This window comes from Vigna unguiculata, chromosome 2 (assembly GCF_037176805.1).
Source record: "Vigna unguiculata cultivar grain cowpea cultivar isolate G323 ecotype 2 chromosome 2, ASM3717680v1, whole genome shotgun sequence".
Classification (NCBI taxonomy): Eukaryota; Viridiplantae; Streptophyta; class Magnoliopsida; order Fabales; family Fabaceae; genus Vigna; species Vigna unguiculata.
In genome coordinates this window covers 30,025,779-30,051,876 of record NC_140793.1, presented here as the reverse complement: position 1 = coordinate 30,051,876, position 26,098 = coordinate 30,025,779, and the positions used below count along the sequence as shown (strand labels likewise).

The 26,098-nt window shown below is 30.2% G+C and overlaps 1 protein-coding gene and 1 long non-coding RNA gene across 7 annotated transcripts; both read right to left on the bottom strand.

Annotated features, from left to right (window-relative positions):
- Nucleotides 1-512: 512 nt before the first annotated feature.
- LOC114173264 (uncharacterized) lies at nt 513-11,223 on the bottom strand. 6 transcript variants are annotated; one of them, XM_085669623.1, is made up of 15 exons: nt 11,075-11,222; nt 10,623-10,699; nt 10,333-10,486; nt 8,273-8,411; nt 7,784-8,006; nt 6,908-7,091; nt 6,440-6,541; nt 5,984-6,310; nt 5,824-5,907; nt 5,575-5,733; nt 4,943-5,026; nt 4,000-4,137; nt 3,548-3,660; nt 3,261-3,421; nt 513-999 (listed from the first exon to the last, which is right to left on the bottom strand). In XM_085669623.1, the coding sequence occupies exons 2-15, from the start codon at nt 10,697-10,699 to the stop codon at nt 932-934; spliced, it is 2,013 nt and encodes a 670-aa protein (XP_085525749.1). In that variant the 5' UTR covers nt 11,075-11,222; the 3' UTR covers nt 513-931. The 6 variants fall into 6 exon arrangements, with proteins under 6 accessions (XP_085525749.1, XP_027913339.1, XP_085525747.1 ...); XM_028057538.2 differs by having other exon boundaries at nt 7,784-8,003; nt 11,075-11,221; XM_085669621.1 differs by lacking the exon at nt 513-999 and adding an exon at nt 1,653-2,697 and having other exon boundaries at nt 11,075-11,223.
- A 10,316-nt stretch (nt 11,224-21,539) lies between these two features.
- Nucleotides 21,540-22,999, bottom strand: LOC146888505 (uncharacterized). Its single transcript, XR_014992927.1, has 2 exons — nt 22,706-22,999; nt 21,540-22,581 (listed from the first exon to the last, which is right to left on the bottom strand). It is a non-coding gene; the product is annotated as an uncharacterized LOC146888505 (long non-coding RNA).
- Nucleotides 23,000-26,098: the final 3,099 nt, after the last annotated feature.

The window sequence follows — 26,098 nt, the reverse complement described above, 5'->3', positions numbered from 1 at the left end:
AAGAAAAAGGTTCTTTGACAAAGCTTTAGAATTATGACTAAATACCTAGGACATCATACCTTCAACTCTTCCTTTGACCTTGATTGATCTAACAACAATGATAATAATACATTTTTTATATTTATTTGAAAAGAATTGTCTATTAGGTCAAATAGTCTTCTTTAATGGTCTAACAACTAACTTGATCGTATGTAGGCATTTCATAGATCCCATCAATTTGTTTGACCTATTCACGACCACGTTCATGATATTCTTTAATATTAGCGAATTAAACTTTTAAGTTTTGATTTATTTTTAAGTAAACTTGCGAAAACTGTTTATAATCACTTGCTTATTATACCTAGTTGGTTGCTAATGGTCAATATTATAAAAATACATCAAGATGAATTCCATGATTTCATTTGACAAAACAAAACATTAAAAGAAAAGAAAAAAATAAACCAACTTCTCATAATCTAAAACTAATCTACGAACAATTTAAAACTAGAAATCTAAAGAAATCATATAAAAATATTAGAAAAATAATTTATAAATAACTTTTTAGTTTCCTCTTAGAAGTATCCATGAAAAACATCTGCTACACATATCCGAAATATTGGTGAATAGACCCAACTTGTGATAGAGAGATTTATATGAATCATTTGCATGCTGGTAATGTAATTTACATGACCCATACAGCAGAAATTCAGAAAAGTAGAGAAGATACTGCATCCCTGTTTCCAGAAATTTTCAAACGTCAAAACTTGAACTAGGGTAGAATGGAGACTATGTCCTTCCATCAAAACCTGAGGCAATTCTAATCCCAAATGCTCTGATACCCTCCGCCCCACAAAAAATAAAGTTTGTGTTGTGAGCTTATCCTATCTAAGGTTAGTTGGAGTTCTAACATCCTACTGTTTTCGTATTCATCCAAAACAAAATCCTACTGTTTTCATAGCCCCTTTCTCAACCGCTTTAATGCTGGAAATTTGGCATCCTTAGAATTGATTAATTTATCATCTGCGAGTGGAGGGCATAGCAAGAATTAGAAACGAAAATAAAGGAGTGTTCCCCTCTGAAGTAACACATTAGACCAGTATAACAGGTCAAGATACTGAAGGTTACAGAAAAATGGTTGTAAAAGTAACAAAGGAACTAAATATGCAGTAATGTTGTGATCATAATTAAATTTCCTAATACATATATTTTTATACAGTTATATACAAGATCAGTAATTGACATGTATCACGAACAAGGCAACAAAATACCATTGGTCGCTTAAACTGTGTAGAATAGAAACACAGAATTAAGTCTAACAGAATAAGGATAGAGATAATTAATTTTAACAATAAGATAATGTATAATCTTTATTAAAATTGTATCATTTCATGTGTTGAACGAATTTAATTTATATGCTATATAATAATAGTTTACTTTAATGTCACAAAATGAATCAGGTTTTGGTTACATGTAATGCAATATTTTCAATTTTTTAAAATTTGATAGATTTGTATATAATTGTGTTATATGTTATTATTTTATTCTTATAGATTTGTTTCATTAACTTTTAAACCTAACAAGAAGATTCTTTTTTATACGTGGGATGTGTCACATCCAGACCTAATTACAAGATGTGGTTAAATTTGGACCACGCTTAACAAGTTAAATAACAATGAACAAAAAGAATCAAAGGTTGAATCATATCTCAACATAACCTAGAGTATGTTGTTAAACAAATATGCATTACGACATATAACCTAAAGAATAAGTATATTGAATACTATAAATTCATGTATATAACTTCAATTAATCATTTTGAACAAACTGTGTTGAATTTAGCTCAGTCAGCCCTAGACCAAATTTCGTTGTATTCGGCCGAGTTAACCCTGACCTAAATTTGACAACATTGGGCTGAGTTGGCCCCTGGTTGTATTCGACCAAGTCGACCGCAACCAAAATTTGCTTGTATTCAGCCTAGTCAATTCAGGCAATAATTCAGTCAGATTCAATCGAGTCGACCCTGATAGAAATTTGGTCGAGTCGACCCCTGGCCCAAATTTGGCAGTATTTTGCCGAGTTGACCCTGGACGAAATTTGGCCATTTCGACCGAGCTGGTTGTGACTGAAATTAGCAGTATTCAGCCGAGTCGACCTCGGCCAAAATTCAGTTGATCGAAATTTGGTTGTATGCAGCTGAGTGAGCCCCAGACGAAATTGGCCGTATTCAACCAAGTCAGTCGTGACCAAAATTTGGTCATATTCAGTTGAGTCAGCCCCAACGAATTGACTCAAGTCATCCTTAACCAAAATTTGGCCAAGTAGGCCTTGGTCCAGATTTGGCCATATTTGGTCGAGTCAACCTTTGTCGAAATTTGGCCGTATTAGGCTAAGTCGGCCCAAGCAGGAATTCAGCCAAATCCAGTAAAGCCGGTCCCAATCAATTTTTTGTTGAGTTGACCTTGGCTGTATTCGACAAAGTTGTCCCTGGTCGAAATTCGATAGTATGCGGCCAAATTCTACCAAGTCGGGCTTGATCAAAATTCAAACATATTCGACCGAGTCAACCTCGGCCGAAATTCGTTAGAATTTGGTCAAGTCGACCCTAGCCAAAATTCGATCGAATTCGAACAAGTCAGCCCAGACCAAAATTCAACTGAGTCAGCCACGACTTAAAGTCAAACAAGTCGATCCCATGTTGAAATTCGGCCGAATTGGTTCCTACAAAAGTTCGGTCAAATTTGATCATGTCGGCCCTAAGAACACAAGTTTTTTAGAAAATTCAATTTAAATTTATTTTATAAAAAATGGATTTTGAATTTTGAACTTGATCCAAATATTTGGATATGGATTTTAAAGAAATCCAAACTAGTTCTACTAAAAAAATGAATTTGGATCGAAAAGCTAATCCTACCAATTATTTGGATATAAATGGATGTGGATTGGATCATTAAAAATTCAATCTATGATTACTCCTAAGACAAAGTAAAATATATGCACAACATATATGCATATTGGTAACAATTATTCTTCTATGTAGTTACTTCGCACAATATATCAATTTCTATTGTAGCAATTATTTCCAAATTTATGTTAATTCATAATTGTATGTTGATATATCTGTTCCCAATCACATTTCAGTAAAACTAAAATCATGATCTGATAAAAAATGATATAATATTTATGCTTCCTGATTTTTCTCCCTGATTGCTTGCACCAAAAAAAAAAATCTTTAAGAATAATGGGCGTATGATTTCGTTCTTTATTCTGGTATATAGCCTAACCTGTGCCAGAGGTTTTCGTAACACCTTCCAACTTTTTATAGTTGGAATCCTTCAACAAGCAAGCATAGCCCGACCTCTTTGTGGAAACATTAACTATGCCAGGCGCCATCTGCTGTTCAGAATCTGAACATTGACCTTTGAAAGGCTCCATAAAACAAAACCTGAAATAGCAAGCAGAAATCATAAATGATTATATTCTAACACAACAAATGCAAACAAACTCTTTTTGTTTCACTCCAATTTACAAGTAACATCAGACTTTTTGTGTGAAATATCTCTTGACATACCATTGCAAAGGCAATTTTCTGCTATCAAAATTTGTAGGTAATATTCTCCACTTTCTGCACTTGTCACATTGAACCCACTCATGATCAGGTTTGAAGACACAGTTATCTTTGTTCTACAAAAGTAATAAAATTAACAGTTAGTATAAGACCCAGGGTATGAAGAGACGCATGTCAAAATTCTGATTTTTGTCATGCAAGTACAGAAGTGAAAATCTACTTCATCTAAACCTGTTTAATCACACGTAACAATATTGGAATCAACGTCTTACAAAGAGAAACAAGTAAATTCTTCCGACACATCTCATGTAAAGTGGACATTGTAAAATTTAAATTGAATACTTTTACCAAATTCAATTAAATGAAACCACCTCGGATGATGGCTTATTTTGGTATAATAACAAGAACTTCAAAAAGAACGGTAGTTTTGGTAGAATTTAAAAAAAAAGGTTTACCAACTCAAGAGCATCAAAATTGTTGTCCCAGTATTCATCTACTTTTCTACCCAGCCACTGCTCAAGACATGCATATTGTTCTGAGTCTTGGAATCCCTGCTTGTTATTATGTACCCACACCCGACCATCCTCGTCATCCTATGGAAAAAGAAAGAAAAAAGTACAAGAATTTAGGGGTTGTACAGAGCGAGAAAAATTCTACTGAAAATAAATAATTCGTTGAACAATTGATTGCAATGACACAACAAGTTTAAACAAAATTTAAAAACCGATCATCAGAAAAAGATCCACAGGAAAACTTGGCTTGTTTAATTATCAAAGGATCATTCAAATTGTGTAAAGACAAGCTAGATTTTTAATAATCCGTTAGAAAAGATGCACAACACTGATAAAGTTAACGAGAACATAAATTTAACTTGTCACGCTTTCCCAGAAGAAACCACAAGTCATGAAGCAATTCATCTTATCCACATAAGAAAGAAAAAGAGTAATTATATTTTAGCAACATTATATTAGTGCATATAAAAGCCCAAGTCCAAAAGCATGAATTTTCAAAAACATTTCTTTGCCAAATTGGTCACCCCACAAGCTTTTCAAGTTGGGGTGAGAAGTGACCAACTGTAACATTTTGACCTGTAACTCAAGAAATTGCAAAGCACTGTCATCATATGGCAAGATTGTACAAACACAAATATATTTGTCAAATAAATGGAACACAAAAAGTTCCAACACATCTTTCTAAACACTTTCATTAAGTGAAATTCATGTAGAAATTGAACTCCACCAAATACTAATGTTTGTAAGATTGCATTGCCAACTCCTCAAATGAATGAATCAAACCAAGAAGCAAGCATACATATTCAAATAAGGTTACACCTGGAGTAGAAGCAAACCAATAAGAAAAAAGACATTCTTTAACAAAATGAAATCGGAAAATAAATACCATTAAATTGGTCACATCAACAACACCAATTACACCCCGACCAACATCTGCACTATGAGCCATTCCACCCACTCTCTTGTAAGCCTGAGAAAAACAAACAAATTTAGGCTTACTTACGAAAAGTATTCAAGTTAAGCATACATAGTTAACTCCATCATAATGCAAGGATTCACCTACTAAGAGTTCATCCAAAGCAAAATGTTGCCTTTCTTTGATTACTAAAACTAAGAGTGCATTGCACGACAAAGCTCTTACAAAGGATTTCTTAAGCACAACGCAGAAGCAAATATAATGACTAAAAGTTCTACATGATGAAGATTATATATAACACAAAGACCAAGCAAACCCACAATATATTGCATGTTTGTACTGAGATGTCTACACGGAGACCAGTTATGAATGTGAACATATGAAACTCATGAGGGAAAGAATACACAGAAAGTATTAACTACAAGAGGATTTTAGGACAACAGCATGTAACTCTCTCCATTATCTCAGATTTGAAAAATCGAAATTCCTATCAGTACAAGGACATTACAATACCCGAGAATCCAAGACCTCCATATTTTAGGGTATTCTATGACTATTTTAATGCCTATTAATCAACGATAGCAAACAAGCCAACTCTTCACCTCAATTAGGCGACCATGCCAATATAAAAACATTCCACAGTTTGCCCGCTCCCACTCTAATTGACTAAATCCAAGAATTAATTCAACTGGCCTTCTCAAGATGTCACCAGTTTCAATAACAGTTTGAGTAAGGAATTTTGATAATGGTCGACTTTTAACCTGAGAAAAAACAAAAAGCAAAACAATTAGATAATAGACTTGGAAGGCTGCTCCCCAAACAAACAAATTGGAACACATGAATGTTATTACCAATGTTCTTTGTACACTTATCTTCATTCGAGGAACTAAAAATATAATTTCTAAATAAGCTCGTAGTGAGTAATCAAATGGTACCTGCAGACAATAGAAAATATGACAAAAGCAACATATCATCAGCTGACAATATCATTAGTAAAAGAGATGCCAAAACCTTTTGACTAATCTGGCCTGGACGAGAACGAGTCCTCTTGCTGCGGATAAGAATGTCACCTTGGTGAAAAGAACTCCCACCTTTCAGTCCATCATGCCATTCTAAACAATACTTTGATCCCCATTCATCCAAGTTCCATATGTATATTTGTGTTCCTGTACCGGTACCAAACAAGGCTGCCTTTTCACCAATAAGATACTTGTTAAATGGTGAAAAATCCTTAATAGCTTTCAAATTGTATTTTGCCAAAGCTTCAGACTGCATACGTAGGTCAACCTCCATACGTTGTCCTTGTCGACAATAGGTAACTATGGGAATTTCAATATTCTGCACTCAAATAAATATTTAAGCAGAATAAAATTAAAAGAATTGGATTAACTTCTGGAGTAGTCAATTAATTCCAATCAACATAGAGTATATTTAACGGGTCAACTTTTTTAATATGCTGTAACTTACATCTTTGCCTTCATTCAATGATTGTGAAAGAAAAGCTAGAGATCTGGAAGTAGTTGTTTGTGTTAGAACCAGAACATCTCTCCCAAGCCTCATTGCTCCTGTCTATAGAAGAAAGGCAAAAAGAACAACACTTCAGAATTCACAGAAGCAAGAACAAATAACTGAGTTTGAAAAGATATTATAATTTATATTTTCATCCAAATTAGCATGGAACCGAAAGCATGTCAGTTCATCCAATAAAATACATCAAAGGAAAACACCAGTAGTTAACCTAGACAAACCCCAGATACTAAAGATAGAAGTGATTTACCCAATCCTATCCTAAAAAAACATTAGCTAACCTAGTTATCCCCAGACATGAAAGAAAGAAGCAATTTATCCAATCTTGTGTCATAGAAGACCAAATATAAGTTACAGAGTACATAAATCCCATAGCAGAAAGAAAAAGAAAATAAGAGAGAAAACTACTTTAAATCCAACACCAAATTTGCCAATGTGGTCCTTGTCAACTTTATCAGATTGCTTATGTCCAAAAGATACCATTTTCAAAATCTCATCATGGTTCATCCCTTGACCATCATCAATAAGACACAGCATCGGAACATCCTTCCCAGATTTCTTCAACTGGATGATATCTACAAAAATGTCCATTCTGCACCATCAAAGATAAATCAATTATAATAAGTACAATTTGAGGAGACTTAAGAAAAATAAAAGAGACAATATATTTTAGAGAACTTGAATAACCTCTTAAGCAACATAAACACAAACACCTTGCACTCATTAAAAGTATAACATGAACTCTTATCATTGATGTCTACACCTTTTTACTTTCTACAGAAAGTTAAGAAACATAGATAAACATAAGTAACTATATGTATGTCATTCACCTTTTACCAAAACATTTGAAGCAGACACTCAATATCTTCTTCAAAAGGGTGAGAAATAAAGAAATGCAGAATCCACAGTCTTAATTAGTTCTACTATATGTTTTTGGTATTTATAACTTCACCTAAGGAAGAAGAAAGAAACAAAAGCCAAAATCCAAACCCCAGGCCAAGCACCAAATAATCTAAATAACATAATCTTCTTTTGCCTTAACTCAACTGTTTGAAAATTCAGGAAAAAAAAAAAAACCATTAGTCTTTCTTAGCATCTTACACATCAAACCAAAAGCAACAATAGAATCTTGAATTCCTATATTGCCTATTCACATTCAAGTCATTATACCTATTTCAAGAAATTAAATAAACATGGAAAAATAGAGTAAATTAAAGATCACAAACAGTACGTTTACATGTAAAGGATGATATAACAGAACAGGAAAAAAAACATAAAACCTACTTAGCTGCTTTGGCGTCCTTGGAATTATCAACAAGCTCAGCTATTCCTCCAAAAATCCATCCAGAATGAGCCTGGCCAAGAGTTTTCAGGTAACTTGGGTCTGCCCGTATGAAATTTTTTAGAGGGACTCGAGATTGAAATTCGTTGCGAGTTTCTTCAGCTCGCGAAAACTTAAGACCTTCAGCTGTATTTGGTCCAACGCATTCCTCTAAGTGTGAACCTGCTAAGGAAGTTATGTTCAGTTGTGTCATAAGAGGTAGTAACTAAAATAAAGCATTCCATTGTCTTTGTTCCTATGTGTAAAACAATTCCAAAATCCAAGCTAGATAATCCAGAGATACAAATATGATTCCCCTTTTCAAAGCATTAGTTATTTCTATCCATTGGTGTTATTTTGTGTATGCACATTGCATAACAATTATGCAATGTTTTTGTACAATTAAGCATTGACTGTTGAGAACAAAAATCAGTCTTGCAAAGAAGGAACACCTGATTCACAATCCCTTGGACGATTATCTACAGAACCTGTATTATCTATATTATATGCAACGTTGACTGGGCTTGATGTTGAAACTGACGCAGGAGGTAGAATGTAAAACTGGTACTGCTCAAAGTTTATAAGAGCAACCTGCAAAAGATAACGTGTTTGTGATTCTTCATTTAACTGCTCAAAATAACATAGCTAAATAATGACAAAATATTCTCTTTGTTTGCTCAATTCATTGATCCTGGATATGTCATAAATGTTAGAGGAAACTTAGTACAGGGCCTTGATCACTTAGTGAAACAGGTACAGCAAAAAAAGAAAATAAAATTAATACGAAAAATGAAAGACCAACCACAATCCTTTCTAATATAAGATTAAAACATCTTTTAAAATAGTAAGGCTGGCACAACAATAAAGTTGTGGCTAAGTGGCCGGATGGTCGTGGCTTTCAATCTTGAAACAACCTCTTTTCAAATGCAAGGGTAAGACTGTGTACAATGACCTTACCCCTATACCTTAGCATAGAAAGGAGCACTTCATAAGGGATCAGTCAGTAAAGGGAAGTTGGAGTTAACAAAGCCTCTTAAGGTTGACAAATTCAAGTTTATTAGGAAGATGATAAGATAGTCCATTGCTAATTTGAATTAAGGGAGAGTGTTGTAGATAATTCCCTTAGCGTTGTATGTTAGTAAGGTAGTTAGTGGGTTGTCAACTAATTTCTCGTAATAGTATAGTGCTATAAATAATAATGATGTATTGTGATACATGTATGTTTGAGATATAAATTTAATATTCAAAACCCATATCTCTTGCTCTCTTCCCATTCTTCTTTTTTGCTTTTGTGAGTGTGTGTTCTAACAACGGGTATCAGAGTCAATAGTTCATAGTGATTGACTTAAACAAATATAATGATGTCAATGGTGGATCCTAGTTAGTGAGTAAATAATCACCTATATCATCTTGGCAATGAATCTAAGCAGGTGCTATTGAGGTGAACAACAATGCAAATAAGAGTGACCTTTAAATACTCATAGACAAGCAAGAGCTACCTTTGGAAGGGACTCACACTTTAAGGGGGGCATTTGTTAGAGTTCATATATGAGTTGAAGTCTCATATAGTGTAGAAATGGACGAGTTGGGCATTTTACAAGTAAGAAAGACCAACAAACCTATTATCTTAAGGTTTTGAGTTGAGTGTTATGTCATGTTCTCTTATTTAGTTGGCTTGTGGTTCACTATTAAATATCTCCTTGTTTTTCCCCTTCGAGTTTTCCAACATAGGTGTAAAAATATAATTTTATTGTTGAATTAGTTTTATTTTAAAATATTTATATAAAAGTAATTGTTTGCATAACGACTTGTTTATATGTATTTATGTGCACATATATATAATTGCTTGTAAAGGTAACAAATAATAAAAGTAATTGTTATGAAACCAAATAAATTTTTGACTAATATAATATTTTTAATTGAATCATCATTATTATATTATTATATTATAAGTTTGTCAAATTAAAAACTCACTCTTTTTCTTTTAATGAAAATTATAAATTAAATAAATCATGATATTAGTGTCTAATTTGAATTGTAAAGTTATTCCCATTTTACATTATTCTTGTACTACATTCAATAGGCAATAAAAAAAGTACAAAAGAAAAACTCAACTTAAGGAGTGAAGGCAACGCATGCATAAGACTAGGGCATTGTTGTTTACTAAATGATAGAAATATAAAATGTCATGTACTGGAATTTAGATAGATAGTTCAGTGTAAAAGGTTTTGCTTGAGCCATAACTAAACTTCTCATTATGAGTTTTATAAAGCTCCGTATCTTTTAGCTTTTTTCTCCTTAAAAAACTACTAATATTTTTAAGAACTTATATCAAAAACTGTTTGAGCCACCTACCATTTTGAAGGAGAAAAAAAAGTAAAAAATAGATTGTGCCACACATATCCTTAGTATCGAAGCAAGTGAGCAAACATAAATATGCTAGAGCATAAATAAAAACAACTACAGATAAAATAGAAAGAGTTTGACATAGAAAAAACAGAGAGCATCATACCTTGTCATTTTTACATAGGTAATTCAAAAAGTTCCCCCACTCAGACTTTTCGTGTAAATTATTTGGGACCGGAGTTAGTGAAAATTGGGGAAATTCAGAAAGACTATTTATCTTCTTTTTTGAAATTTCACATGTTAAGCTCAACTCCTGTGGCCTGCAAATATTTTTAGATCAAACTATCACACACCATATACTTCATTTACCTTATCAATAACAGCTAACAAAAAATTTTCTGAAGTATTTTTAAAATTAATAAATAGAATATAACTGAATAAGAATAAAAACCATACAATTCGATCGGCGGGTCCAGGCACCTCGTGGTGCATATCATTTTTTTATCTTTCTTCAGAACAAGGAACATGACCATCTGCATAAATGTCAATAAAATAAAAATAAAATAACAATAGTGACAATAAAAAAACTATACTGCACAATATGCTTTTAAAAAACCAAAATTTCAAAAGGCTAGGATTACAACCGGTCCTTTTTATCCATCCAAAATACTAAAAAACAAATGCACCTCTTTGAGCAAGACAAATTTCCCTATCACACAGTAGGGACAACCACTGCAATCATCTTAGGTCATGAAACCCCCAAACTCACATGCACACCTCCGTTCAACTTCCAAAATACAAAATACAAATACACACAAAATGCGATGAACTCAAACGAAAATATGCAACACACAACACGAGCTCCAAAAAGATTGAAACCCGGGCAACAAAAAACTGAAACAACTTACACATGCAGCGATTGCAAGACCAAAAGATAAAGCAACGTGCTGACGAGGTAGAGAAAAACTGGAATACGAAAATACGGAAGAGACTAGCGGTTACTTGGGAGTTACACTGAGAGTGGAGTGGGCTGATGAAGGGACACGCAGCAACTTAAATTATAAAAACCGCATTATTTGAATCCTTGTGCTGTAAGTGTTTCCGTCTTGGTAAACGTACAAAAACTTAATTCTTGTTGTTTAGTTAAAACAGAACAAAAAGATAAATAAATAAATAAAATGTATATCTCACACCTTTTTCATTTCGAGTCAAATTGATACACATAAATAACAATTTTTACTTTTAACATTTAGGCATTTATTTTGTTTGTATTATTTTGATGGGCTTTTCAATCCGAGATGGGTTAAACACCGATAATATTTTTTCTATAATTTTTGAGTTTTTTTTCCTCCATTCCAATTATTACTAAGATTTATATAATAAATTTAAGATTCTGAAAAATTATAACACTTAGAAAAATAATTAAATAAATATTTTAAGTAAAAGATAAATTAATTTATTAATATTTATTTTAAAATATTTAATTTACTTAAAAATTATGATAAGAGATAAATTTGATGAATAATTATTCAGTTAAAATTATATTAAACAAATCTTCAAAAAGATAAAATAGTTATAAGAGCATATAAATATAAATATAAATATAAATTGGATTTTATCACGTGAATATATGACTATATCTTTTAACGACCATGATAGTTAAAATGCACTTCAACCACCACAAGTCTCCAATCTTCTCCCCTTTCTCTTCGAAAGTTATGATTTTGTTGCTGAGGCACTCATCATGGGCGACCGAGTTTGGTTTCACACACTTAAAAAATCATGTTGATAAATTGTTTGTATAGTTTTTAAAATCAATTTTAAGATGATAAATTTACATTTATGATAGAAATAACTATTTTTAACTTCTTCATTGATTCAAATTGATTTAAAAAATATTAATTTCACTAACCGTCATATTTTATGACATTACATCTCTTTATGACAACTTTAATGACAATGATGTATCTAAGTATATACAATCTTGATAATAGCTTCTGGTGCGAGTTATGATAGACGACTTTAAGGTTGTCAGTAGACTAAAATTTGACCCATTTTAATCCTAAAATTTTAGCCCATTTCGTTTAAAATATTTAAAAACTCATTCAAAAATATATAATGCCTTTTCAATTGAATAATGACTAAATCCTTTCATCTTTTATTTATTTAATTAGTTTTAGGATTTTAGGTTTAGGTTTTAATTAAATATCTTTTATTTTATTTACTAAATGAGCTTTAAAATGTTTTAAACAAAATAGACTAAAATTTTAGGGTTGAAATGGGTCAAATTTCAACTCACTGAAAATCCTAGTGTGTTGTCTGTCATGACTCATGCACAAGAAGCCAACATCATGACAGCACACAATCAATACATTGTTGTCGTTAGAATCACCATCAAAAGAAGTGATGCCACATGGTTAGATACTTCGTTGTCGTTAGAGTCATCATCAAGAGAAGTGATGATGTCGTAAGATATGACTCTTAGTGGAATTGATTTGTTTCAAATCAATTTGAATTGATGAAGAAGTTAGAAATAGTTGCTTCAACATAAATGTAAATTTATTATGTTAGCATAAATGTAAATTCATCATCTTAAAATTGATTTTAAGAACTATCCAAACAATTTATCAACATGATTTTGAGTGTCTTCAAAGTGAACATGAATAACATAGTTCTTACAAGAAATCTATTTTGTTGATTGATATATTTTTTTGTTTTAAAGTTTTAATATATATTTTTTAATTATAAAGTGAATTAGAAACTGAACATGATAAAAAAAATTAATTATCAAACATTTTAGTTTTAAAATTTTAATATATATTTTTTAATTATAAATTGAATTAGAAACTAAACATGATAAAAAAATTTAATTATCAAACAAATCCAAACTCATATGATAATAAATACTTTTTTAAATCATTACGAAAACTTTAATTAAGTAAATCTCGAACTTGTTTCAATCAATTCTGCAATTTGAATTATCAATCAAGTGTAAAATTCTACATGATAATTATCATAATAAACATCGATCTTCAAAATTATTACAAAAACTTTAATTATCAATAAAATTCAAGACTTAAACATAATAATAAAAATTTAAAATGCTATATAAATAAAATTTTGAATTATTAAATGTATTTAAGAGTGATAATAATAATAAACTTTCATAAAGTAAAACAAAAATAAAATAAAATTTTCATAATTATCTTTTTTAATATACCTTTTTAAAAAGATATTTTGATAATTGGATATTGAGCTAGAACTAAGCTACATGTTTTATGAAATCTAGCATGCATGATCACAAAAGCAATAATAAAGAAACATGAATATTTAATACACTTTCAAAGACACGGCCCACTCGAAAAACTAGCCTTGGGCTATGCGTTTGAACCTAAATCCAGCAAGGCCAAGGTTCCCATCATGCATAAAACAATTCAACCAGGTGCAAAAATGGTGATAGGCTCAAATAAAAATGAAAAAATCAGATATACACAGGCAATCCCAAAAGAACAAAACATACCTAAAATAAAACTATTTAAAACTGGGCTTAAATGATATCCTTCTCCAAAAAAGTAGCAGTAAGATTTTTTATATATCTCTATATATAAAACACATTAATCATCAACCATCAACATTAATACTCAATCAGTAACATGAATTCCTACTTAAATTCTAAACTTCAACTCTTCCTCCAATATTGGTTTCCAGCTTAAGTACAGCAATTGGTCTAATAAATTAAACACTGGACACCTTATAACCACATGATCACAAAACCTAGGAACGACCAGAGACCCCACACAAAACCAAAGAAAACTTCTCAACATTACAACAAAACTTCATTTTAATACATTCCAAGCAGTCACAAAACAAAAGCCAATGATTATCTCCGGTGGACAAATCCTTGCTAAAATTATTATTAAATATATAAAGATAATATTATTTTAGCTCCTTAATTTTATACATTTGTGCACTCAATTCTATTCTCTCCTGTGACTGGGTTCTTAAACAAATGCAATCTCCTAGTTTAGAAACCCTGTTAGCGCACCAAAAATACAACAAGACACAAAATAATTAAAATAACATATTAAAACCCGCTCCCACAGAGAAAACCACACCACACGCACCAGCATGGAGGCAAAGAAAAACGAACTCAGGAAAACTGATTACTCGAACAACCACAAACGCAATACCAACAAATAAAAGAAAAATAAAGAACAGGGCAAACCAAATATTACATCCATCCCGTCATTACTGATTGTAAAATAAAAATAGGGACATTTGTTAACCTTAATGAAAAGAGTAGATTACTCATGGGAATTCTCTTTCTCACTGTCCGAATGGCCAGGTGAGGCAGCTCCGGTGAATTCGACGACTGAATTAGGGCTAAGGCCGCTAGATTCTAATTTTGTATGGTGAATGTGGCTTTGGCGGAGAGCAAGCGATCGAGAGGAAAACGAAGAGAAACCTTCGCAGCCATGGTGAATTACCTCACTAAATTTCCATTCTGATTTTCCAAGATTGCTACAGAGGTGGAGGGTTTTCGTTTCTCCTCCCGGCGGCGCGAAGGAGTGAAGATCGAAGCTCGCTGTGATTTTGCCGGTGAAGATGGAGTGGAGACGATGCAGTGGGAACGAATGAGGAAGGATGAGAATGAAGTGTGTAGGGGAAGATAAAGCGTGATTTGTGCCCCTGTCTGTTGCACTCTCTGATTTTCTTTGCCCTTCGGTCAGCACTGCAATCTGGAGGGCAGTAGGGTTTTGCTTTCCGTTTCCTTCTTCTCTTTGCATGGATGAGAAAAGAATGAAAAAGGCGGGATAAAGGCAGACATCAAAAAATCTGAATCCATTCTTTTATTTTTTATTTTTTATTATTATATATATTATTTTGATATTTTTTAAATTATTTAGCATGGGATAATATAAAATTATATTTTATCAAATTAAATAAAAGATATATTTATATATTTTTTAAATAATACAAATATTTGTTATTTTTTGTATTTTTCTTTTTCTTCTTCAAATTACTTTTAGTTTGTTTCTATTTATTATTATATGGCTTAAATAGTCATTTGGTCCTAGTTTTGATCGACTTTTTTCACTTTGGTTTTACTTTTTAAATTGTTTTCAATTTGATCCTATTTTTCGTTATACTTTTTCAATCAACTTCTTTCCATTAACTCCGTCTAAATCGTTAACGGATGTGAACAGTAACTGCCACGTGATTTTTTTTATTTTTATTTTTTGATTTTTTTTGATTTTTTTTGATTTTTTTAAAATTTTTTTATTTAAAAAAAATGTACACGTGTCAAGCTCATATTATGCCACGTGTCATTTTTTTTATTTTGATTTTTTAATTAAAAAAAATCCACGTGTTAAGCTAATATCATACTACGTGTCACAATTAGATTTTTATATTCAATTTGGTCCTATTATTCGTTATCTCTTTTCAATTTGGTCCTATTTTTTTAAAAAAAAATTAACATTTTTGTTCCTCTCCAAATTGAGACAAAATTTAATTTGTATATATTAAAATGCATATTTTTGTTAAATATTTTAATTTAGAATTAAATTTAGTTTAAAATTAAAACGAAAAAAGCAATAACACCGTCAATTTAAAATTTTAAGAGGTTAAAAATATTTAATTTTAAACCAACTCTAATTTTAAATTAAAAATACGTATTTTAATAAGAATATTCATATAACATTTATATACAAATTATATTTTGTCTTTGGAGAGGAACAAAAATACTAAATTAAAAAAAAAAAAAAACTAAGACCAAATTGAAAACAGATAACGAATAATAGGACCAAATTGAATATAAAAATCTAATTCTGACACGTGGTATGATATTAGCTTTGACACGTGGATTTTTTTAATTAAAAAAATTAAAAAATCAAAATAAAAAAAAATGACGCGTGGCATAATATGAGTTTGACACATGTACATATTTTTTTAAATAAAAAATTTAAAAAAAATTTTAAAAAAAATTTTAAAAAAAATTTTAAAAAAAAAAATTAAAAAAAATTAAAAAAATTAAAAAAATCACAAAATGACACATGGCAATTATTGTTCACATCCGTTAACAATTTAGACGAAGTTAACGGAAAGGAGTTGATTAAAAAAGTATAACGAAAAGTATGACCAAATTGAAAACAATTTAAAAAGTATGACCTAAGTGAAAAAAGTCGACCAAAACTAGGACCAAATAACTATTTAAGCCTTATTATATGGATAGATGAGATTGGTTGTTGCCAAATGGTTTGTGTAACGTCCCATTTAATTAATGACCGTAATTAAAGAAAACGTCACACAATTATAATATAACAGTGAAGTCTTAGAGTTTAAACATTACTCCTTACAAACCAAGACACACCGCGATGCCACCAAAAGTAAAGGAAACATGTTAAACAGTTTACTGGAAACATAAAGAATTATAAAGGCGAACAAGTACATGGGTCGTAGCCCTAAAGATAGCCCAAGAAGGACAGAAAGTTCAGCCCAAGAAGACTAAGCAGCGGATTCGTCTCTCCCCTGTTGACCACGGTTACCTCTCGCATCTGCTCTCATCAATATAATTGATGATCATCGCAAAGGTAAAAGAACAACATACAAAGCAGCCAACAAGAAAAGGGTAAGCTAGAGCCAACAATATTTTTATCATGCGATCAATATACCTTCATAGTTCAATATACATATACAATATACATCTACCACCCAAGCATGTTATGACCTTTCAATCAGACTCGACTCGACTCATCCGGATACATATAGCCTGGTCGGATTCAGCGGATGCTTGCACTTGTGGTGGATACCTTTGCTCACCCCTGAGCTGCTCACCCCCGAGCTAAGTGTTACAAGTGTTACAATGAATCAATTTCTCTCACACACAAGGTTAGCCCTTAATGAATTTTAGGCCTCCTGCTACTCTCACCACAGGAGTCAGTCCATTCTAAGTGAGACTAACTGACTCTTTAGAGCGTCAGGATGTAACCTTACCTTGAATCCTTACCAGATCATATAGATGGGGCACCATCATGGACACCCACTAATAGGGGCCATGGGATCACGTCCCGACCACTGAAGCGCACCCTGAAAGTCCCACCTAGAGACTCCAAGGAATTACGCACTGACACGGACCAAACATAATCACACAGCCAAATAACATTCACCATGCAAGTATACATTCATCATGCCAACCTTTAAAGCCAACACCTTTCATATTCCAGCTCCAACTCATTTCAACTCATCATAAACCCTCCATGTATAAAAGATTTCCAACTCATCTCGTTATCAAGTCTCTTTAATACCAACCATTTCATTAAAGTCTCATGCTAAGCTCATATCAACCCATCATTCACAACTCATGACTTACACCACTCATGCATACTCATTTATCTTATACTTTCAGCACAATACTTAAAACCAAGCAAGCATTAACCATACAAAGTCAAGAAAACAATCACACATCGCATTGTCTCGCCCAGCACCTCGCTCAGGCTGAAGGGTCTCGCTCAGGCGAGAGGCTCTCGCTTAAGCGAGCCCCCTTCGCCTAGGCGAGGGCTCGAAAAAGGGGAACAGTAGCTCATGCGGGATCTCGCTTAGGCGAGACCCTTCTCGCTTGGGCGAGATGCTCGCTCGCTCAGGAGCAACGTGGTTCGTTTGAGCGACCGCTCGCGTGAAGCATCTTGGGTGAGCCTCTATTGATCTCGCCTAGGAGAGCCATGCTCGCTTGGGCGAGAAAACCAGTGCTCACCATTGTTCTCTCGTGCACCAACACCAAACAGATTCACCAAGGTTCAATATAATCATACACAGGTTCGCATCAACATACCACACATATTTAAAATGGTAAAACAGTGGTACAAACATCATAACTCAAAATAAAGGGCGAACCCTAGCTTCCCGTACTTGGAAGGGGTTCGTATGAGACTTCGACACTAAACCACAGAGCACAGCAGCTCTAGAACCAGACTCGCAAACTGGAAACAGCGGACAGAAACGAGTTATTACGGGGCTTCCAACTGTGACCACGAAAACTATACTAGAAATGGCGGTAGGGATTAAAAGATACTTACGTGAGCAGAACCAAGGTCAAGCCAAACGTGAATCTGAGGGAACTTTGGAACCCTAACAAGGACGACAACAACAGCTCAAGCAGGTGTGGTTTCTATTTTTACGACAAATTATGATAGGAGATATAATGAGACAAATTATGTTTGTTTTCCCTTTTTGGTCCAGCCCTAAGACCCAATTATAAGGGGCAGCCCTTTACTTTAGGGAAAAAAAGAATAAAACAATTTTAATGGGCTTTACAGTTTGTTATTATTTATTTTATTTCAAAAATTATGATAGGAGATATAATGATGTATTGGTTATTTATTTTTAAAGATATATTTCATTTAAAAAAATTAAGAAATAAAAGATTTGGTGATTAATTATTAGAAAGATATTTAAACAAATTTTTTTAAAAGATATACAAAGTGGTTATATATAATGGTTGTTACTTAAATATATTTATTAAAATAATATAAGATTTGTGTAATTTTTGTTATATAGAAGAAATTTAAAAAATTTATAAGAAAAAAAAATAAATATAAGAAAATATATGTATGATAATTTGTAGTTATTAGAAATATCATATTAAATCTTTTAAAGTGTATATGGGATTTCATTTTAAGAGTAAGGGTGAAGCCTATAAGTATATAAGTATATATATTAAACAATTCAATTTTGTCTTTATATTCAAATAGGTTCTAATTTTCATCAATTTTGTCCAATTTGGTTCTAATTTTGTATTCAATTTGGTATTACATGTCAAAGTCAATGTTTTATATTCAATTTGGTCTTTACATTTGTTATTTTTATTCAATTTAGTCTCAATTTTATTTAAAATTGACCAATTTTATCGTTGTTGAAGATGAGGGCAAATTTAACATATTATATTAAAACATTGAATAAAAAATGTGAATTTTAATATAAAAATTAAACTTGGTTTCATTTTGGAGAGGGACAAAATTGGTTTATGTTAACAAAAATTAGACTAAATTGAACAAAATTAACTAATATATGGACTAAATTGAATATAAAACATTAACTGATAACATACTACTAAGTTGACACATGGCACAATGTTGGGTTGACACGTGGACATTTAAAAAAATTTAAATTTTTTTTTTAAAAACTTTAAAAAACTACGAAGTGATACATGACAATCATTGTTCATGGCTGTGAATGATTTAAACGGTATTAGTAAAAAAAGAACAAATTGAATAAAATTGATGAAAATTGATACTTATTTGAGCACAAAAACAAAATTAAAACTTATTTGACAAAATTTGACAAAAACTTAGACTAAAAAAGCATTTTAACCTAAAAAAATTAATATAGTTGGATTAAAAATATTATGTTTATTTATTTTTTAAATTTGTGAAACAAAATGTGTTAAAATTTGAGATAAAAACAAATTTTAATTTTATGTTAAAGTTTAATAAATATATGTAACTCTAAATTTTTGTTAATTATGTTGGTTATATAACTTACGAAGACGGAAAACTGGGATGGTAAAAGAATCCTTACCGTTGGCACTCTACAACCGTTGTTGCAATGGAAAAATAAAAGAAAGAACGCTCCAGAAGAAGGAGAAGATAGAGAACACGTGTAAAAGAGAAAATAATAACTTTTTTGAAAAGTTCAATTGAGATTGCATTTCATATATTTTGAAAATCTGATCTAAAAAGTTAATTCTAAAAAATTAATTTTGAAATATATTATATACATTATGGAAAATTTGTCTTGAAAACTTGTTTTAAAATTTTTGTTCTGAAATGCATTTCATTCGTTCCATAAATCACATCTCGGAAATCTTATTTCAGATATTCCATCGAAAAGTCATATTTATAAAATTTAAGAAAACTTGTTCTAAAAAAAATTTCGAAACAATTACTTCAAAAATCGTAAAATAATCATTTTAAACATGGATCAGATTTGAGGCAAATCATCATGTGGAAACAAAGGAGGAGAGGGGCTGGGGGGCTGCAACACGAATTTACTTAAATGGATAAATTTGAAATTTGTTAAGATTATGATTAAGTAACGTAAGAATGATTTCAAATTATTAAAAAAAATAATAAATATTTTTTTTCTTCTAAAATCATGTTATAAAGGATCATTTTGGCTTTTTAAAAGAAGAACTGAAATTGTATTATGGAGTATGAGTTAATTTGTTTCCGTGCAGGGCTTCCTCTTTCTTTTATTTTTTATGGTTTTTCTTCATTTTCTGATAAAGTTTGTTAATTTATGTTTGAGCTTTGTTTATTTTCTTTCAACGTTGTTAGGTTATGATTTTTTTTAATATGATAAACACATTTTCATATTTGGAGATGTTTTTTTTAATAATTATATTAATAAAAAAAGTAATTATATTAATACAATTTTATTTTATACTTAAACTAGAAAAAATAAAATTCAAGAACTTTTCTTATTGAGTAAAATAATTTCAATAAAATAAGTTAACAATTATTATAAAATAAAATCTTATTAAATTTAGTTGTTACTATGTTTTTTATTATAACAACATTTAGTATTTGAAAATTTGAATACAAAAGAAAAATCTTCTTTATATATTGTTATAAATAACATGTCCTTTTACAAATTTTAAATTAATTTATCATCTAGATATTAATGTAGTTAGTAATTAGTCTTCCTCACTCAACTTATTAATTTCATATTTAATGAGTTTCTTTAATTGTTTTTAGATAATATTAGAAACAAATTTGAGTAATACAATTAATGATGAAATATGAAGATAGCAACAAACACTATGGTATATAAGGCTTTTAACAACAGTCAAAAACGGTTTTCGAACCGTCATTAATGGAAACATATAAGAATTGGTAAATCGATCAGTTTTACTTGTAATTAAAGGAAATAAATTGACGATGGTTTTGACTTGAATCATAGTCATAATTTAACATTAATCATTGCAATAAAGAACTAGAGAAACATATTTCAATAAACTAAAGTCCCTTTACCTAAGATAACATATTTCAAGAATCAAACATCTATAACTCACATTCAGACAACTTAATATATAATTGTTTCTATCTCATACCCACGATCATCACCAAGTGTTCCTCATGAGAGTGAGAGTAGATCAATATACCATTTATATCCACCACAAATTGATTTAAGAATTATAATTTATATAATCCATGAATTTAACTGGAGTATTTCTCACACTGAACAACATAACATATATTCATAATGACCATATATGAATATAAAAGTTGCCTATTGTACATCTTCAAATTTTAATCTAATTTGATAATACTTGAATTTCAAATCAATTTTAGAGAGCAAAAACACAATATACAATTGAAATAACTAATCATCAATCATAAGTAAAATGATACTTACTTTTAATAGTAAGCTTGTTCAACTGTCTATAATCAATATACAAATTAAATGGCTCATCTTCTTCTTTACCAATAGAACTAAAGCTTGAGACACTTGGTTAAATAAATTGTTTTTCTAGTAAAAATCTACAACTCGTTTCTTCAACTCTAGTAATTTAGTTGATGTCATTCTACTAGGAACCATTGATATTGGTCATTCACTTATGCGAGAAACTAACGCCTAGCTTAAGAAGCATGCTCATTCCCAAAGTATATATGAGTAGTTAAAGTAGTTTTTTACACTGAGCCTTCATCGAATTCTTGCCTCTAATGACATCAAAATGACAGCAATAGTAATAATGAAATGATATTTGCAACAACAATAGTGGCGAAAGTGATAATTATAATGATAGAAGTGGATATGAATGACATGTTAACAATTATAATAGTGAAAATGACAACAAAAATAACAACACTGATGGTGTGGAGACATTTACTACAGTAATGAAAAAGACGTGATGATAATGATAATAACAAATATTTTGAAAATAATCTTGAAAGAGGATATTTTTTTGCCTATGAAATATCAACAGGAGATCCGATACTCTATATTCCAAATCAAACAATCACTAACATGGGAAACAGTCTACATTCAACCTTGCTCAGGTTGTCCCGAGGAACACGAGATCTCTTCTCACAAGAGAATGATGAGATCTAATATATTGAATTTCAATGCAAAATCAGCAAAATCGCAAACATGTTAACAAAAGATGCTGACTCTTGAGCAATAATTCCCAAAGGGTTTTTTTATTTAAAGTGAAAACTAAAAATCCCTCTTCCATAGATTAAACCTAAAACCACTAAATAATATCTCTATAACTAATCCGTGGTAAGCTTACAGAAATATTTCTAATTGAAACAAACAAAACGTCCTACTACATTCGCATAAGAGAAAAATCCAACTAGTTGAAAAAAGATCAATCACAGTTCGCCTTCCCATTAATTAAGACAAAACCCTAAAACTGCAGGCAATAAATTTGGTTTTAGGATAACTCAAGCGACATATAATTAAAATTGTGATTCCACGATTCCACTAAAAACGAATAAAGATCTGATTAAATAAAAGGCAAGGATAATAATTCATACCTCCTATGTTACTATTTGTCTTGCAAGCTGAACTGAGCCCCTGTAAAATAAACCCACAAATTTGCATCATTTTGCATGAACGATCGGAAACGTATTCCGCAAATTAAAATTAATAACGGTGAAGCAACAACAACGATTCAGATCATTGCACGCAAAATGATGAGAATTTAATGGGTTGCAGAAGAGAGAAAACGCTTGTTTAAGTGAAGAGGGCAAATGAACTTTGGGCGAAAGAAAATAGGATCCATCACTTAAAACAAAATTGTAACTCTGAGAAGGAGATAAACGCTGCGTTTTGCTCTTCTTGGGCTATCTCGAAATTGAATGGAAAAGTCTTGGGTTTATACTCACAAAATTGAAAATTTCAAATTAAGTTTGATGACCGAAGGATAAAATGGAGATATTAAAATCTAGAGGGTGCAGGCAGGAAAATTGGGGGTACAGGAAGAATCAGCCTTCATTTTAACAGGACTGATTATTGAATTAAATATGTCAGTTTGGATATTTGCAGGTGTTAATTGAATTCTATCTTTTGAAAAATATCTTAGAATTTTTTTAAACAAAAATTATTAACGTTATTAATTTTTATTTATAATTTTTATTATTAAATTTTAATATAAATATCAATACTTAATTTAGTAAGTTATTTTAGATATTAATATCATTAATACTGTTAATAATTTTTTTTTAAAAGAAATTTAATTGAAAATTAAAACTCAATTAATACTTTTTTAAAAAATAGGTATTAAACTAATACATTAGAACAAGAGGGAATATCACCTAATTAAACTTTGAATTAAATAGCAGAATTTGGTATTTCATAAGTCTGGATTTTTTATAATGTTCTTTTTTTTGTTACGCTTTCAAAATAAGTTAATGCTGATATATTATTTTTTAAATATATTTTAAAATATCAAAAGCAATATATTTAAAGACAGTAAAAAAATACTAAAATTCGATTTAGACATCTTCCTTGATTTGCAAGAAACATTAAAATCAAATACTAATACGAAAATAATAACATAGTTTTGCAATTTTTTTATGTATAACGTGAAGATATAAATAACATATGAAACAAATTTATTATGAACTTCTTCTTTTGCTATTTTTTTAAACAAAACTAAATATCTATAGATCTACGAATTGCTACTAAAGGAAATTAAGCAGAATGTACACTCTAAGGAAATGCTTGACCCAACCAATGTAGTTTTGTCTGAAGCGTAAGAAGTCATAGAAATGGTAGAACTAATACATGGCACTCCATCATCAATATTCAGAACCACACGAAACAACACCATTTTCTTATATTCCTTCTCGATGGAAAAGAATTTAGTAAATCTATTAATCATTTGATTCATGAATTCTCCTAGCTACCTAACTTTTGTTGTTATTTGTTCATCCCAGCCTTATCCGATACCAACCCAATAGATGTATCTGTTTTGGAAATTACATTTATTTTCGAATTTTCTTGCATAATATGTGATTTTAGATAAGCTTTGACTCTTCTTTAAATCAGATTATATTTGTCTTTGTTATAAAAGTTATGCATGGAATGACATAAATTTTTATATTTAACTTTATATTTTGTATCTATAAATAGAAGTTTATACATATAAAAAAATTTGTTTTCCATTTTTTCATTTTTTATTTATTTTTATATTTTTATATTATTATTAGTTTTATTTTATAACAGAATAGTTTTCGCATATTATAAAATTAGTAATTTTGATTAGATATATAATCTTGCACACTTTTTTTTAGTTTAATTGAACATTAAAATCTAGCATATTAATGTGTGTAGAACTAAATATTAACCGAAAAAAAAAAGTGAACCTATGTATCGTAGTGATTTTAATTCTTCAAATTAAAATACTTATTCAATCTTTCACAATTTTTTGTTTTTTTTAATTGAACTACAATTGATTATTTTAGAGGAAGATATTGTGTCTCCTAATACGACTGATTATGATTCAAAGTTGTCTTAAGATATATGAATGGATTTAGTGATTTAGTCTTTCTTACAACTTCTAAACTATCTCATCATTTTGTCTTAACAAAACAAAAATTCAATAAAACACAACATCTCAATCAAAACACATGTAAATATCTTTTGACTAAAAAACCAGAGAAACCCACATTTATCTTAACTTAAACATATATCTAAACTTAAAATTTGAAATCATGTCATGTTTCATTTGAAAAATTTTTTATAATAATTATCTTCTAATTTTTTTTTTCAATTAAAGTTTCTTTTCTTCTCTTTCATCCCTAAGTTGGAATAAAGAAGATAAATGTTAAATGTTGTTTTTGTTATTCCTAAGCCGCAACTATCTTCTTATTTTTCATTTGATTTTGTTCGTTTATTCTGTTTTTTTTTTTTCTTTTTTATCCTTTTTTCCCTGTATGCTCTATTTCTTTCTCCTAGTACTATTTTTTACAAAACCTATTACAATGTATTTTGACTTTTTCTAATACACATTAGCTGGTTCGTGATATCTATCTCACAAAATTTCTCCATATAATGTTTTAGTGATAAAATATAATATTTTAAATATGTTAAAGACTCTAATCAGGGATCAGGAAAGCTAACTTGTGCAATAACTTCGAGGGATAGTTTTGGCCAAAACTAATTTAATACAATATATACCTAAAAATTTGTTTGCTAGCATGAAAGTATCTGTTGTCTGTAATAGACATTTCACACAATTCATATGTAAGTTCTATTATTTCGGCAAAGAATCGACTTTAAAAAACTAGTGACACAAGAACCACAAAAATGTTTTTTTTTTACACTAAAATATCATGTGATACCAATTCAGAGATATATTAAAAAAAAAAAAAACTTAAATAATGATTTGTTATTAGAATTCGGTCGACTTTTTTAATTTAGTCTTAATATTCGTTAATTTTATTTAATTTGATTATTTTCGTTAATACCATTAAAATGTTTAACAGATTTTAAACGTTAAGTCATTTTTGTGATTTTTTTATTTTTAAATTTTTTTTTTTATATAAAAATGAATATTTGTGTCAAGTTCATATAATTTTATGTGTCATTTTGTATTTTTGTATTTTATTTTCTTTTAATTTTTTTTATTTTTAGAAAAATGTTTAAATTTGTCGAGTTAATATCACATCATTTATTTGTATCAATTTTTATATTTAATTTGATTATAATATTTATTATTTTTGTTAATTTGATGATTTATTTTATAGTCGGATTGTAATTTAAATGATTTTAATGAAATGGAGGGAGGAATAAGAAATAAGGGAAAAAATTTGCAAAAATTAGCATAAGAAATAAGAAAAGAAAATTCAAGTAAGAGGATTAATGGAGAAGTTGAATAACAGAAAATACGAAAAAATAATAATAATAACAGTAACGAAATATAC

Bases quoted from the DNA above. Each gene is read 5' to 3' on its own strand.
- LOC114173264 (XM_085669621.1), bottom strand. From the start codon at position 10,699: ATGGTCATGTTCCTTGTTCTGAAGAAAGATAAAAAAATGATATGCACC. The intron at 5,027-5,574 runs GTGAAGAGTTGG...TGTTTTTCTCAG, and splicing joins GGCATGGTCGCCTAATTGAG to GCTTACAAGAGAGTGGGTGG. The intron at 2,698-3,260 runs GTTAGGCTATAT...GAACTTTTGTAG, and splicing joins TACGAAAACCTCTGGCACAG to GAACCAATTCGGCCGAATTT.